The following is a 16,457-nucleotide window of genomic DNA, read 5'->3' as shown; positions in this document are numbered from 1 at the left end:
GCCGAGCTACAACAAGAGGGCTACGGAAAGGTGAGTGCCCAGTGGAAGTGATTCGTTCCCCCCTGACCTCATTCAGCGACGTTGCAGATGAGAGTAGGCGAAGATGATTAACTGAAGAGGAGGATTTGGAGTGGTTCCCATCAAGTGAGTAGTAGGACATCGTTGATGGAGAACTTGTCCTAGGAGGGAAGAGCACTTGTTGCGCAAAGTTGATGGGAGCGCATACGGGAAGGTGGTGGAAGAGGGAACACATCGTAGAAAGCTTGCTCCTGAAATCTCCTCCAGTGACGACGCTGCCCTAGGTGGTTAACACCCAGTAATCGAGGCGACGTATCGATAAGTCGTCACGACGGATTGATGTATTCTGAAACAGTGTATGCTGCCATCCTTTCAGGGAGATGTCACCGTGATAACGACTGTGGGAAGGCTGAGTACCGTGAAGGTGGAATAAGTGAGAATGGTAGCGATGGGAAGGTTGTGCGCGGGAGAAGCGACGTTCTGTATGGGAGTGTTGCGCGTAAACGTTACGTTGAGGTCCCAGAAGCGTGGGAAAAGAACCGAGGCCTCCGTTTCCGCTTTGATAAATCCTCTCCCGCTCCCTCGACGTAGTTATTCGCCGACAGTTCACCGTGTCACCGAGGAAGCTCGCTTCGAACTGACATGCTTTCATCCGTAGAAACAAGGATAGATTTGTTGCGGAAAGCGAGTGCAGGTAAAGGCGGGGAAGTCGCGTCGTCCACCTTGATGGCACCCTTCCTGCAGTGCCATCTTCTCACGGCGGTGCATCCTGAAGAACGGTGACATACATCAGCGCGTCAAGGCGCGAGCGATTCCGACATGACGACCTTCTGCCCACGGTCTGCTCACCTTCAATCCCCAGACGCAAGACCCAGAGAGTCGTAGTATCCACCAGGCATTTCGAGCCTGTTCTGATTTCCTCTGGGAGTGAAAGGTCGGAACAAGACACTGGTGTTCTCCTGAGGTGTTTCAACGACAAGAAGTCATATGGAAGACGTGGTGTGTCGTTCTCAGAAGGGGGCGCCGGTGATTCCTACGCTCGTTAGCTGAACCTCGAACCCTCCTATCCCGTCGAGCTATGACACCCACCTCCACAGTACTTACCCTTTCCGCAGCGTCGTCTTTATCCCTTTCACCGAAAGGACGACGACATACATCGCTTCAGAGTGCACGGCGACGCATGTCAGGTAGTATCCTTGACTCGTTTTCGCGACCTCCACTCCCGCTTACTACCTCCTTCGACTCGCCACCATTTTCCCTCTGCGTCAATTCTCTTGATTTCATTCTGACGCTGCGTCGTTCGCTTGAGACGGTCCGGAGAAAGCATTTTGCGACGTAGACTACTCCGACCCAGCACCTCCCTTCCTCGATTCAGTCCCTCCCCCGACCAATCGGGAGAGCCTACCCCGCCATCCGTTGACTTGTACACTCTCTGCATACACCATCCATGCGCTCCTCTTCCGCACGCTCTCATCCCGTGCACATCAGCCTGAGGGTGACTCAAGGAGGGAAATCGAGTGATGTTCGCGCTGGATATCAAGCAGGGTCACCGTGTCAAGTTGTCAACTCTTTGGTGGGATCGATAGGGTACTATTTCCCTTGTACAGTTACGGATTGGGAATCGCGTGTCTCATGTAATTGGTGAGGAAGGACATGTCGATTAGTTATACCTACCTACTCACATTCAACGCGTAGATAACCCCCTTGTTCATGTTGCAATGGGAGTAAATCGACGAGGAGTAGATCTCTGTCCTTCAAGAGCACTTGTCAGGACTTGCTGACCTTTGTTATCTTCACGTCTCCAAGTAGACGTCGCAAGATCAAACGGCGAGCCCAGAGAATCAACCTCGTGGAATGACGTAATGTCACTTCTGGCTCGATGACGTTGACGTCCTCCCATGTCCGTCGGCAGCTGTCCCGTTCTCTATCTGATGCGTCGCAGAACACGATATCCGAAATCGAATACCGGAACAACGTCGAGTTAAAGAAGCCAGTCGTTACGCCTCCGTGTTAACGGCTCTCATCTATTTTCTGTTTCACTGCCTTACCTCTCTGCTTCGGTCCCTCACGATATCCTGTTTCGAAGGCATCTCTTAAACCACTGAGTGGCGTCCTGTGGGTAAGTTTGATCGCATGTGGTATCTAGTTTTTCATTTTAGCTAATTTGTTTCTATTTATCGCTTAATAAGGTCAAAATTCAGACAATTGGCACGACTTTGCACATCAATCTTTTCCGCTAGCAATAGGCTCTCCGTTGATGGAATGACCCGATTTTGACCAACTGTTAGAGGAGGCGCCATGCCTTTGTTACCAGGACTCGACGGCAGATCAAGTCCTAGGAGTCCTGCCTCGTCTACATTCAAGGATGCTCACCCTATTGCGATCTGCCTCGATGATCTTCCCTTCGACGACGAGGACCAGTCGCCAGCAACGTCGTGGTATGAAGATCCTCATCTCGTGTCCATCGTTTGCTTGTGTGAGGACGAGGGTGAGATAGTGTGGGTGAAGGGTAAAGAGGGCTATGAAACGTAGATGGGAGAGCCTCTCGTACCAAGACAAACGCACCTTCGATGATTTGAAGACGTGGACGTCTGGACGACGAGTGACGACAATTTCAGGCACATTCGATGTGCAGTGGACACCATTATCGACGCAAAGCCAATCGAGCCATCTTCACATGCGTCGTCCATTGTCAGTGGGGGTGTCAGGAAGACGAATGGAACCGCCCATACAACTAATGGGGACAGAGCTAACAGCGCACCAATCAAAGCGAGCCCTACGCATTCCACCCATAATAGCACCAGCACGTCGTCCAAACAGGCCGATACTACGGAATGTATTCCTTTCATCGGGATATATCTTTCTCAGCTGACAGAGTATTCTCATCAGCCCGATTTGATTGACCCTGGCACGTCTCCCACCACACCTGCTTCCATCGACTTGGTCACATACAGTTACGATACGCTCTCTCACCCTGAAGTATTCAGCGCGCTGCAGCCATTACCGGCTGGGATACAGATGGAGCCGTTGATTAATGTGCACAAGCAGCAGATGCGGGCGAAGGTGGTGGTGGTGGTGGTGTTACCGGCGCCAGGTCCCAATAAGGAACGGCCGGGTCCACAGCCCTGACATGGCGAACCATGTGCTGTGGCTGCGAAGGCTCATACCGTTGTAATCACACTGTTGAGTGCGTCTCGCGGAGTAGAGACTCTTCGCAGGGTGCTCAAGTGGGTATCGAAACGGAGAAACGAAACACAGAAGTTTACAGAATTCGAGTATTTATGGATGATACAGTGGTGTACAGTTGATAACTCGGAACACGTCAAAAACGTACTTGGCAAAAGAAGTAAGGACTCGACTATCGTCACTATCCAGAAGGATATGGAGAACATGGAGTCCAAATGATGCGGACTTCAGCGCAGCTGCAAGGGGAGGACTTGCCAGTGCGAAAATGTTGTGAAAGAAACGGGCACGTAAATCCTGTAAGTCGCCAGTTCCGTCGCAGTACAGCAAAACATGTGCCTCATCCTCGACCTCTGAACCACAAAGACGGCACAAACGCTGACAGCGGGGAACGGGAGGACGCCTTCGTTCCGCCCATCGGAGGACCTCGACGGCAAGTGTATGAGAAGACGTCAACAGGCGCACTAGCGCTTTTCGATGGGCAGGAATGGGAACATTGAGATAAGAACGAAAACTTGCCACAGCTGATTTCTGCAGCATTTCAGGATGTGCATGGGCAGGGGGATGAGGTCGATGACGTAGCAAGAGGGCCTTGGAGGATGTCGCCATGAACGAGGAAATGTCTGAGAGGCAGGATTGCTCAACATCAGTTATAATCCTCTCGATATCGCCCGGAAGCCAATTGTGAGCCAAATCAATGAACACAGGCTTATTCAGGTTTCGTAAGACATGAACGAGGTCCCCGATCCACGAGGCTTTCTTTGCTCTGGCAAGAGCGAGTGAGTCGGTCATGGCATAGGATAAGAAATGATCGTCGGGAAGTGATAACGCGTATTCCCAGTAGCGAAGGGCGAGCATGATTCTACGATACTTGATGGGCCATATGCCGGACTCAGAAAACAGCATGGCGAGGGGCGAACGCTGAGCGATGCCTAGCAATCGCCGAATGAAACGGTTCTGGTTCTGAACACGCTCCATTTGGGAAAGCAATGTGGAATCAATATCGATGGATACGTCACACGCAGACATCAAATGCGGATCAACAGTAGCCATGTAGACATCAATACCGCCTTTCGGAGGGATTGTGCCCACGAAGTTCTCTGCTCCAAACAAAGCGTTAACAGATTTCCGTGCCTTTGAAGCTTTAATGTAGTAGTGCTCTTTAAAAATTAACCTGCACGAGAAGTAACGAGGCGTGAGACAAGGAAATAAGGAACTCCGAGAGATGTAGTACCTGTCTGTAGATGACAAAGTGATCCCAACATATTTGTGCTTGGAGACACACTGAAGGGCGCGACCGCCAACGAAGAGAACAGGCAAACGTGTAGGCAAGGGACCTGCAATCCAAATTTTGGTTTTGGAGTCCGAAATAGTCATCGAATTATGGCAGCACCAATGAAACAAGCAGTCCAGCTTCGCCTGCAGTCCTTCTACTGACGTTGAAAACAACACAATGTCATCGGCTTGTTCGACATGAGAAATATGGTGACCATTGAAAATGATATCGTCTGGTCGGTCAGGCACAGCAAAATCAGAGAAGTAGATGTTCCATAACCCGGGAGACAAGCTATCCCCGGCGAGAATGCCTATGATGGACTGAAAGGCGTCGGAGTGATGGGGACCCAATTTCACAACGTATTCCATCTTTCGGTACATCATACGCAGCCAATCCATAATTGGACCCGCAGCTCCTAGTGTGGTCATTTTGGCCCAGAGAGTTGGCTGGTCAGTGGAAGGGAAGGCATTGACGAGATCAACGAACGCGACGTAAAGGCGCTTCCCTTCTGTTCGGGAACGATCGATTGCAGTGCGCAAAATGAACATATTGTTATTGGTGCGATAATGCTCTCGAAATCCATTCTGAGAAGGGGGCAAGATGTCGTTAAGCTCCATCCATTCCCTGAACCGACGATCTATGAGCCAAGTGAAGGCCTTCAGGAAGCAAGATTGCAAGCCAATGATGCGGTAATTCTCGGGGTCCAAATCGCTCTTGTTGGATTTGAGCACGGCAGTAAGAATAGTTGTAAACCAAATGTTCGGTGCATCAAGTGCAGCCAAGCATCTGTTGAAAAAATCTGCAAGGATGTCACTGGGAATGAGCAGAATGTCATCTGTACTGATGTCATCGAGACCGCAAACTTTTTTCTTCTTCCTCTTACGATGTATAAACCGTTTCCACTCTACGATGTCATCAACTAAGAAATCACGGGAAAAAATTCTTCCAGGTGTGCTATCGATAGTTGTGGTAGGAAGTGCTTCCGCTGCTGCTGCAGCATACGCACGAGCCTCTTTATCCCAATGTTCAGGGAGAGTGTCGGGTAGATTCATTCGACTCTGGAAGGTACCTGTGAGGGATGGAAGAGAGACTCGTGGTAGTGAACTATGGGCAGGATTTGACCAGGAACGAATCAACTTCCAAAAATCAGCGTGACAAGCAACCTCCGTAAGAGCCTGTAAATTTGTCCACATGGCCTTTCTCGTTGCCCGTCTACCACGATGGGCCTCGGAAGCAACATCTATGTCACCACCATCTGTAAGAGGGACAGGGATGCCAGTCTGTTTACATTTCGTAGGAGGAGCGGATATCGGGTGTTGGGAATCAATAGGTGATGAGGAACGGGTGGGAGGAAGCTTGGAGTAGCGAACCCTTGACCATACTTTCAGAAGTGGATGACAATCGTCTGCATGATCCAATAGTTCAGCTTGTTCCAAATCCCTACAGTCCTCAAGGAATGATTGAGACAGATCTACCCATTCTGCTCTACCCATATGAGAAGGCAATGCACCAGGGTTGCGAGATGCATTCTGCGCCGCTACGGTTGCGTTATCAAAAGTCTCGTTCCTCTCACCCGTTCTAAGGAGAAGAAACTGTGTAGAAGCCCTCCTTTCAGTCAAACATTGCACCACCAACTTGAGGATGTCATCGTTGGGTCCGATCCAGCCTCTAGCAGCACGTAAAGGGGCCTCATAGCATATGAGATCAATGACATCTTGATTATTGACCACAATCTGTAAGGGAGAGTCGACTCCCAAAGAGGTGACAGCAACCATCACTGCTGCAAGTAAAACCCTATGTGTGGCTGAACCAAAGGCGGAGCGAGAATCAGGGACTGTTCCATAAGCAATTGTTCGATTACGGGGGGAACATAGACCCCAATGAATGGCGGCAGTTAATAGGCGATGTCCGTGTGTATTGCCCGGAGTACTGGTGATCCATGCAGAGTAACATGGTCCAGCATTCTTCTTCACGCATGGACACAAAGCTCCATATAAATGTAAACGATCGGCGTCGGTCGGAATTGCTGAAACAGCGGTGTCGAGAACATCAATAACATCTTGGTCAAGTGGACCAGCAATTTCGGCATGCTTTTCCGCACGAAGGTCTGTGATTCGAGGGATGTTCTCTGTCGACTGTGGCAAATCATATAAACTGTCCATAGATTGTAATGATACTGTCAGAGGAGTATGATCGGCGGGACCTCTGTTTCCGATGGTGAAGCGAATGTTATCAGGGTCCAAGGCAAGGGCATGAGATACAAATGCGTAATCCACGACGGAGGTGCCACCGGGCTGGAAGGAGGTAAAAGCATTGGCGTAGGTGAAACTGCGATTGTGTGTGGTGTCATTCAGCTCCAAGCCGTTGAGAACACTCATATTTGTATCGTAACATAACTCGATGAAGTCATTGCCTCTTGCATTCGTCTTCACGTCCACAGATCTTGGTCGCGACAGGCATGAAGGTGCATTGGCCGGGAGGTTAGTACCAATCCGACCATTAACGTCGGTCAAGCCAACAATTGGCAGGGTAGAATTCGCCGCCAAGAAAGTTACAGCTTCTGTAAAGTATTGGAAAGGATGGATAGGTGCTCTTGTGCATGCCTTTGAGGTTATGGGAGCGATGTAAGCCGCAACTAAGTAGCAACAGGGAAGTTGCAAAACCAAAAGATCAGGGCGTGAGAGCTCATCGATCATGGAGCAACGCAGATCGTCTTTAACGATAGCACATAGGCTGCCCCATGGCCTCCCACCAGTATGTGGTCGGGATCGAAAGACAGCCCTGTGGCCTAGTGGTATTTTGGTATAAGACTCTGTATGGGGAGTCAACCAGGTCTCAAAGAATACGGTGACGTCGTTCCTCCAAATGACTGAAGAAACATCTCGTCGTCTTATCTTTAATGGCAAATGACCGTTGATGTTCCACGAGCATAATGAAAGCCATTGAGGAACACACTCATTCCTACACGAGATGAAGACTGATTCGACAGACAGTATTAAGCATAGTGATGGTACATACAAGTGAGGTGGTGGTGACACTATAGGCCTATGGGAACAGAAGGGGTAGACATGAAGTAGGAATAGGAAACAATGAGATACAATTACATACATAGGCGATACATGATCATCAAGGTTAGGTAAAAAATCAGTAGTGTTGGTAAGAGTACTGTTAATCAAGCACAGAACTAAATTATCGGGCGTCCTGGGAGATGATACGATGCCACCTACCCATGACGGTCATCAACAAAGGGTCCAGTCAAGGGAGAACCTTTTGATAGAGAGGCGGAAGCCGACGCAATCGGAGAATCTGGGTTGTCAGCCCAGAGGAACCAATAATGACGGAAGCGCTCCGGCAGGGAACGGGCAGCAGACATGAAGTCTTTAGCGTTCTGCGCCGTCCGGAACGTGATTACGATGGTACCCGGCGAACTTATTAGATGCTCCACGGAAGAAACCACAGTCATTGAAAGAGTGGGCATGCATCCCATGAGCTGTGCGACATAGTCGTAATGATTGCCTACAGCACGAACCCCACTGACGACGACCTGGAGGGATGGGTCGACTGAATGTGTGGGTAATGGAGCAGGAGCGTGAGGGGAGATGTCTGAAGTCAGCCAGGAAGAGGGCTTTGCAATCGTGGTGGGCGTCGAGATTGAAAGCAAGGTTTTTTCCAACTCAGCCACTCGGCTCTCTAGGACACGATACGTGTCTGTTGAGGGGCCAGTACGTGGCATGGACAGAATTTGTGTTTCGATATTTGTCAAGCGATTCGAGTTGCGTTTCAACGTCTCAGACAGAGAGGGGAGGGAGGCGGTGGATGCTGTCAAACCAGCAATGGCTGAATGTTGCTGAAGGAAGCGGCTAGTGACGATGGCAGACAACTCGGACACACATTTCTGAAGATTAGCGATGTCGGTAGGCAGGTGGCCCATGTCAACAGGCGAATGAGGAGTGGTAGTGGCCGCTGCGAGTGACTGAACTTGGTCATGAAGAGAGTTGAGCTGTATCTCTGTTCGGGAATGTAGATCTGCCAACAGGGAAGGCCATTCCGCGGTTGGAGAGAGAGCGTGAAGATCAGAGGGGTTAGGATCCTTCTTGCGTTTCTTCTTCTGTGGTGCAGCTGAGGATGATGGTTCACCACCGGCAGCGACGAAGGCAGCTTCAGTCTGGCTGTGAAGGTAATCTAACGTCTCGTGGCTGGACAACATGTGGCCAGCTGTGTTGAGTGGGGGTTATATTCCAAAAAATTTTGAGGTTGAGGGGCCTGAGTGATGATCAATGAGACGCTAGAGAGCACTAGGGATGTACGACCATCCTGGGAGCAGCGGCAGAGTGAAGGCCGACGTTCAGGATTGGGGGTTGCACATATGAGCCATTTTGGAAGGGTAGGAAAGTCATCGTAACGACATGTACGACTAAAAAACGGACACCATTGATTAACTACTTCTATGACTCGTTTGCGTTTGTTATCCTTGCTTTTTGAATATGTAACGTACATATTGACATACTCTTAGAATTGTCGCTTTCATTCGTCTTTTGTCATAGGTTTTTGTTATCCTGAATACAAAATCTATAACTTCGTTTATAGGATTGGTCACTTTGGGAAGATTGGATCCATACCGGCTCACAGGCTGCAGGCTGCTTCATGCAGGAAGACAGCCCCAGCCCATTTAGCACTTGTCTGCCATCGTGCAGGTCCGTGCGGAGTTCGAAAAGAAAACAGCAGAACTCCAGACCGACTTGTCTGAAGCTATGCGGTACCGGTGCCTATCGCAAGGCTTGCCTCGTAACACCATCTTCTGTGAACATGTCTTCCTCTGACGTACCAGAGAATTCAATTCAGAAGAAACCTGCCGAAGGGGAAACCCAATCCGACAATGATGAGCGTCCTGAGGTCGAGAATTCGACCGACTCCTCATCTCGCAGAGGAAGAAAAGCTAGTGGAGGACTGATGGACATGAGAACACAAGAAGATTCAGTTAAATGTGTGTGTAATTTACTTTTTCTTTGTTTCATTTTGATCACTCAACGTACAACAGCTATGCCTTCGATCCATGCAGCACAGGATGCAAACAATGAAAACTCGCACGGACCGCCCGATGAAACTCAAGGCAACGCAGAGACACTGGATGATACTGCCACTGATTCTCAATCTCTGGCCCTAGATGAGAATTCCCCAGCTTTTTCCCTGCCCCGATGGCGCAAGTTACTTTGCAGTGTATTTGGCATGCAGCAACGTGTACCACAGGCTGGAGGTGTGTTGATTTATCGTAGTCCTCTCCATATGTCTCATTAAGAGTAAAGGGAATAACATGTTCGATTATGAGCAAAGATTTCCCGAAGACAAGCAGTACGAGGAGCTGGGTCCAATTGCCCGGGTATGGATGACATACCTCGAAGAATGTGCTAGATTTGACACTGAGATGGCGGAAGGATGGAGGGACGGATTGGATGTTTTGCTTGTTTTTGTGAGTAAAATACTAATAGATCTAATTTGTCTTGTTGATGAATGGATAGGCTGGTCTTTTCTCTGCCGTGGTCACCACGTTTGTCGCACAGACGTCGCAGAACCTTCAAGTCGACTATGGTCAAGTCACCGCATCGCTGCTGTTTGAGCTCATCGACGTCCAGCATGCAGCCGCCAATGGTTCCCTCGTGAACGACGTTCCTCGTTCAGACCTCACTCCATTCTCAAACTTTCGTCCTACAATTTCCGATTTGTTGGTCAACGGACTGTGGTTCACCAGTCTCTCATTCAGTCTGACTACCGCACTCTTCGCTGTCCTGACCAAACAATGGATCCATCAATACATGGCAGTTCCATCAGGCACGCCTCGAGATAGATGCCGTGTCCGTCAATTCCAATACATGGGACTAGAGCAGTGGGGGGTGGGTGTCATTATTGGACTACTACCGGTCCTGATGAGCGCGTCGCTTTTCGTCTTTCTAATGGGTCTAGTTGTTTTTCTAGCCCCGCTACAAGTGTCGATTGCATCTGTCATTGGGGCTATCACATTCATATCGTTTGCTGTATATCTCGTCACCAACTTCCTTCCCATCATATACCCCTCGTGCCCATACAAGACACCGTTGTCACAATACATTTTCCCTCTGTATTCCTGTTAGCCACTAACTCTATCGACTTAGATCATGCTAGGATCGCTACTCGCACTTCGGTAGACGATACTCTAACAAGTCAAAGGCGATGAAAGTCGATGGGACAAGTAGTCATGAAGGACGGAGTTCGATGTTAGGTAGATTAAACCTTAGCCGAAGCTGGGGTTTAGACCAGCTGAGGCTCTACTTAAATACACGTTGGTAGCTAAAAATAGTACTGTGGGAGTCAGTCTGTGATGATCGCTTGTGCGTAATCCGGCTGACTAAAGAAAGGAAAAGAAAAGAAAAGGAAAAAGAAAAAGAAAAAGAATAACCGTAACATTACCCCCTCCTTAAGGCTCATTCGTCCCGATGAGACACTGAACCTTCGTTTCTCCTTCCTTCCACATGAGCGAGTATGAGGGTCTCCCTTCTGCTTTAAAACAGGATCGATTGGGCCTCCGCTACACCACAAAAAAGTCACTTCGTGTCACCACAAAAAGAGGGCAAGTTTTAGGAACGGGTACATACCAAAGTCACTCATCGTAACACTAGATAAACAAGAGAACCCGTTATAAACAATGTAAACGGTAGCATTGGTTATAAAGATATCTGACGTAACTCCAATTTATCGTAAGAGGAATATGAGTCCGAATATAATAGCAAATAAACCCAGTGAACGATGAAATACCTTTATAATCTGAGCCGCAACAGGTTGGAGATAATATCTATAGATAAGGGTTTGAGGAGATTATAATACTTAAGAAAGATTTTACGACAGATTACTTTGAATTACTGAATATCACAGCTCACTAGGTCCTCACAGCTCGCACATATCAGATGGGATTAATGCAATATCATTCAATATGTTAACGGTAAGCAATAGTAGTATTCTAGATAAAAATCGCTGCAAGCCAAGGCAAACTTCAAGAGATCAGTTAGATTGCAAAAATGGCAACGGAAAAAAGCACTGACAAAAATATGAAGGCATCTAGGCAGTGACCGGTGATAGCTTCAGCCCAATACGAGGCAGCATCCATCCTTGTGATGGGACTCTCGGGCGGATGTGCATGTGCATTGCCAGTATTGGTACATCCGCTGGGTGAATCAAAAACGTGCTTAAAGAACAATATTAGCGAAAAGGCAGATAAATGAGTGAGAGGACTTATCTCACGCAATCCTACTTGTGCTTTGAATATATGGAACGCGCATTAGTCACACCGAAGAACGTCAGTGTACTTACTAAGGCGGAATCCGATGCTGAGCATGAAGCGTTGTCTAGCGTTCACAAAAATGAGAACATATGCGCATATATGCTCCAGAATTCACTCACTTTTTGTATATCCTGCATGCTTCGACTCGCCGTTGTTCTATTCCTACCGTTCTCATCCCTCTTGACTCTCAATATCACTGTCCTCACCCTTTATCCCCTCTTCCCACTCGTCAGTGCAAATCTCATGCATCCTCGGGAGTCGTGATCCGTGCTAAGGTCCTGTCAACAGATAGGGACACAACTCGGTCTTCTTTGGCTTGATGTTGGTCTTCTATGGGGCTGATCTTGAGAATCGGGAGAAGAATAGATGTAGGATGCAGGTTGGGGTAATGTCATAGATGAAGGTGGGAGGGAAGGACAAAGCTCAGATTGTCACAATCGTAACCGTTGACGTGTGACATCACGTGACATCCAGCCTCAAAGGCCGGCTATTGCTAAGTTTGGATGTCAGCACACTTTGAGGCTGCAGCGTTTGGAAGATACAGAGCAAGAGAAAAGAGCTAGCTGCACCTAGGATTGAATGTAGGTGACCAGTGATTGAGCTTATATATCTCATAACCAGTTATAAACCCGAAAGAACCCAGGCCAAGATTGCTTTCCCTTACTAGCAGTTATAACCCTGCTCAGGAGGGGATATAAAGACATATTACCTGAAATAATAATATGGCCCGGTTATACTGTTTTATACTCCAGCGCCATAATTGGATCCACTTATATACCATCCAACAGTTTGTAATGTTCAATAACATATTCACACTTTTTGTGGTGGTGTTCGGCCTCTGACCCTCTCTCCCCCTGGACTCAGGTTCCTAGCCTTCCTGAGCCACCTTGCGCTGGTTAGGCCTCATCTGTCTGTCGGGACCCACGGTCCCTAAGGGTTCAATGCTCATGATTGAGCAGTGGAAATCCCCTTCTACACCGTTGAAATTTGACATCTAGTTTGCGCTCGTCTGAGACGAGTCGTTTGAATCGCCGGCGCCGTTTGAGGATGAATATTGTGAATCGGAATGGAATGACCAAGTATCATCGTCTGTGTCGTCATCGTTGTTGGTATCTGAGTCCCAGTTTTCTCATATGCGTTCGAGGTTCTGTAGGTTCACCTCGTTTTCTTTGTCAGGACAGTCATCGAAGAGGTGGATAATATCGATGACTTCAGAAGAGGCATAGGAGTCTTGTTGGGCGTTGGAGTGTCTTGGATTGGTACACTCAGAGGAGTACACCATCTCGATGTCGGTGACACATGGCGTGTCGGGGTCATGGTACTTGACTGGCAAGTTTCGAGGTATCTTGTCGTCGACTCTGACTGTCTTTCCTTTTGCATTCACGGTCCAAGTAACCTTTTGGATACGTGCCTCGTAGTTGTTGACGAGTTCCTCGGCATTGGCCATGTCCGAACGTTTTACCCAAGAATTCTCTTCAATTGGGTAACCCTTCCATTTCACCAAGTATTCAGTAATGGTGCGGCGAGTCTGTCCACGGCCGATGATTCGGTCTCTTTCTTCGACGATTTCCTCGATTTCATATTCTTCTTCATCATCAATAAGCTCTGGGGGTGGCCTTTCAGGACGCGGTTGGTTGGTGAATTCCGGGGGATGGTACGGAGTTAACAATGATTCGTTGAACCAGTTGTGAATTCGCCATTTCACGGGAAGCTTCAGTTCATATGCTGACGCTCCCTTTTTTGCAAGGATTGCGAATGGCCCTACTCGTCGGTCCCCTAGTTTCTTCGTTGGTCGCGGAAGATTTAGGTTGGTGGAGTCCAACCAAACCTTATCTCTCACCTGATACTTTCATGCCTCCCCCTTGTGTTTGTCATAAGCTTTCTTCATTGACTCAGCTGCTCGTTCTAGGGATTCCCGAGCCTTGTCTTGGATTTCCTGGATCCCTTGAACTAGTTTGGAGGCAGCTGGTACTGCGTCTCGACGTTGGGTGGTTTTGATAACCTCCCCGTCACGGCCAAAGACAACTTTATAGGGGGAAAAACCGGTGGCGGAATGCTTTCGATTGTTGTGAGTAAATGCCGCAAGGGGCAACCACTCGCTCCAATCGTCTTGTCGGTAGGCTATGAACATCTTGAGGTATTTTTCAATTTCTTGATTCACCCTCTTGGTTTGTCCATCCGTCTGTGGGTGATAGGCCATGGACGGGTTCCCGGTGACTTGGAGAAGAGCGTAGAACTCTTTCATGAACTTGGAAACGAAAACTGCTCCTCGGTCAGAGATAACCTTCTCGGGCATAATGCCATACGGTACATAAACGTGGTCCCGTAAGATCTTGGCGAAGCCTAGGGATGAGATTTCCTCTGTGCAGGCAATTGGGATGATGGTCTTGGAAAATTGATCCACGATGACTAGAATGGCATTGTTCCCTTTGGAATCAGGGAGTTTAGTGATCATATCGATGGAGATATGAGTCCACGGGCGATTTGGTACCGTGTTAGGATGAAGAGGTGCCTTCTTCGGTCGACGATCCGCTTTGGTACGTTGGCAAACCTCACATCCTTTCACGTAGGCGTCCACATCTATGCGCATTCGGGGCCACCAGTAATCGCGTAGTATCAGCTCCTTAGTCTTCTCGATTCCCGGATGTCCAGCGGTTATGTGGTCATGCCGTAGCACTATGATCTCGCCTCGCAACTGTTTATCCCGGGGTACATAGATACGTCCATCGTACCATAGTAGCTCTTGATCTCGGGAGATCCCCTTCTCATGATTAAGGGAGTCGGAGATGCCCCGGTCCCACTTGCACGGGTCGTGAACGACAAGTTTAATCCTCTCTTGAAGTTCCTCCGCGGTAGGCATAACTAGGGCGCGAAAATGTTCGGGCTTTAGAACCGTCACATCCTTGTTGTCCTCCTTTCCCTGATTGTGATCTGCCCTTCTCGATAGTAAGTCTGCTTTTCGATTCTGGGCCCCGGGTTTATGGTGAAGAGTGAACTGGTATTCCGCCAGTTCCGTTACCCATCGGGCTTGCCGTCGGTTAAGCTTCTGGGGTTTACGGAAATATTGGAGATTGGAATGGTCCGTCCATATCTCGAAGTCCTCTCGGGCGCCCATCAGGTATTGATGCCATTCCTCCAGTGCGATCATTATCGCTAAGAGCTCTTTGTCGTAGATTTCGTAATTCCTTTCAGTCACGGATAACGACTTGGAGAGAAAGGCGACTGGTCGCCACTTCTCCTCCTGCCACTGGGACAATACCGCCCCGATCGCCCCTTCACTAGAGTCAGCTTCCACTCGAAATTTGCCTTCATCGAGAGGAATGGCTAGCACCACATCTTCACGGAATAGTTTCTTTAACCTTTCAAATGCTTCCTGCTGAGATGCTCCCCACTTCCACTCCACCTTCCCGGTCAAGGCCGTGAGCGGCTTGACGTGTCGACTGTAATCGCGAATGAACCGTCGGTAGAAATTGCAGAAGCCTAGGAATGACTGCAACTCTTGCTTCTTCGACGGAACTGGCCAATCCAGGAGGCCCGCGATCTTTACCGGGTCCATGCGAACCTTTCCTTCACTAATGAGGACACCCAAATACTCGGTTTCTTCGACTTCAAATTCGCATTTCTCTGCCTTTAGGAATAACTTATTGTCGCGGAGTATCCGGAGCACCTCGCGTACGATGCGTCGGTGATCCGCTTTTGTTTTAGATGCGATGAGTATGTCATCGAGATAAACTGACACTTCCCCTGCCGTTATGAGGTCTTTGAATATGTCGTTCATCATCCATTGAAATGTCGCGAGGGAATTGGTGAGTCCGAAGAACATTACCAATGGTTCGTAGAGGCCGCGATTAGTCCTAAACGCGGCCTTCCACTCATCCCCCTGTTTTATCCTGACATTATTGTACCCCCATCGTACGTCCAACTTGGTGAAGTATTTGGCTTTCTTCAGCCGATCCATGAGTTCTCCGATAAGCGGCAACGGGTATCGGTTTTTAACGGTCATCTCGTTGAGCTTGCGGTAGTCCTGGACCGGGCGGAGCTTGCCATCTTTTTTCTTGACGAAGAAGAACGGAGAGGCCATCGGGGATTTAGAGGCCTGTATGCGTCCGGTGGACAAGTTCTCATCCAAGAACTTGTCTAGCTCCTCCTGTTCAGTTGGATTAAGAGGGTAGACCTTGCAGTCCAGGTTGGCGTTAGCGTTAGGAATCAGCTCGATAGCATGGTCCCACGGCTTCCTTGGTGGTAATTCGTCGAAGTTTTCCTTAGCGAAGACGTCCTCAAAGTCCCTATACTCCTTTGGCACAATTTCTTCAAAGGACTTGGTTGCCTTCTTCGCGTTGGCTTGGGCGGCTAATTCGTTAGCTTTAGTCCCCATAGCCCGCACGTGGAAGGCCTCTTCAAAATCAATTACTAGGATAGTGTCCCCCTCCTCGTACTCTTCCCATCGGGAGGATGGGTCCGTATCCGGGAGAGAAAATGGAATTTTACGGCAGGCGCAACGTGCCAGGGTAACCGCTCCAGTGTCCCAATCAATCAGCGGGTTATGCCTTTGTAGCCAATCATGCCCTAGGAAAAGGGGAGTGGAACCCAGGTCTACCACAGCGAGCTCAATTCACTCTACGTGGTCCCCGATGCGTAGTCGTACCTCGGCATATTCCATGATGTCACCGC

The 16,457-nt window shown here is 48.9% G+C and overlaps 5 protein-coding genes across 5 annotated transcripts; 3 read left to right on the top strand and 2 right to left on the bottom strand.

Moving 5' to 3' along the window:
• Positions 1–1,897: 1,897 nt before the first annotated feature.
• On the top strand, positions 1,898–3,147 carry EV420DRAFT_1644299 (uncharacterized protein; the record flags this gene model as incomplete). Its single annotated transcript, XM_060477628.1, has 3 exons — positions 1,898–2,025; positions 2,307–2,527; positions 2,600–3,147. 3 exons carry the CDS (start codon positions 1,898–1,900, stop codon positions 3,145–3,147), a joined length of 897 nt encoding a protein of 298 aa, XP_060329459.1.
• Positions 3,148–3,297: 150 nt separating this feature from the next.
• On the bottom strand, positions 3,298–4,059 carry EV420DRAFT_1551746 (uncharacterized protein; the record flags this gene model as incomplete). The annotated part of the gene is made up of 2 exons (XM_060473486.1): positions 3,298–3,861; positions 3,931–4,059. 2 exons carry the CDS (start codon positions 4,057–4,059, stop codon positions 3,298–3,300), a joined length of 693 nt encoding a protein of 230 aa, XP_060329458.1.
• A 1,134-nt stretch (positions 4,060–5,193) lies between these two features.
• Positions 5,194–5,896, top strand: EV420DRAFT_1551741 (uncharacterized protein). Its single transcript, XM_060473485.1, has one exon. It carries the CDS (start codon positions 5,234–5,236, stop codon positions 5,630–5,632), a length of 399 nt encoding a protein of 132 aa, XP_060329457.1. The 5' UTR covers positions 5,194–5,233; the 3' UTR covers positions 5,633–5,896.
• Positions 5,897–7,453: 1,557 nt separating this feature from the next.
• On the bottom strand, positions 7,454–8,740 carry EV420DRAFT_1551740 (uncharacterized protein). The gene has a single exon (XM_060473484.1). The coding sequence runs from the start codon at positions 8,682–8,684 to the stop codon at positions 7,701–7,703; it is 984 nt and encodes a 327-aa protein (XP_060329456.1). The 5' UTR covers positions 8,685–8,740; the 3' UTR covers positions 7,454–7,700.
• Positions 8,741–9,156: 416 nt separating this feature from the next.
• On the top strand, positions 9,157–10,602 carry EV420DRAFT_1749011 (uncharacterized protein; the record flags this gene model as incomplete). The annotated part of the gene is made up of 4 exons (XM_060480268.1): positions 9,157–9,461; positions 9,516–9,731; positions 9,781–9,944; positions 9,994–10,602. The coding sequence occupies exons 1-4, from the start codon at positions 9,284–9,286 to the stop codon at positions 10,600–10,602; spliced, it is 1,167 nt and encodes a 388-aa protein (XP_060329455.1). The 5' UTR covers positions 9,157–9,283.
• Between the last annotated feature and the right edge of the window lie 5,855 nt (positions 10,603–16,457).

The sequence above is a fragment of the Desarmillaria tabescens genome (assembly GCF_030435595.1).
Source record: "Desarmillaria tabescens strain CCBAS 213 chromosome Unknown EV420scaffold_23, whole genome shotgun sequence".
NCBI lineage: Eukaryota > Fungi > Basidiomycota > Agaricomycetes > Agaricales > Physalacriaceae > Desarmillaria > Desarmillaria tabescens.
This window is presented reverse-complemented; position numbering and strand designations above follow the sequence as displayed.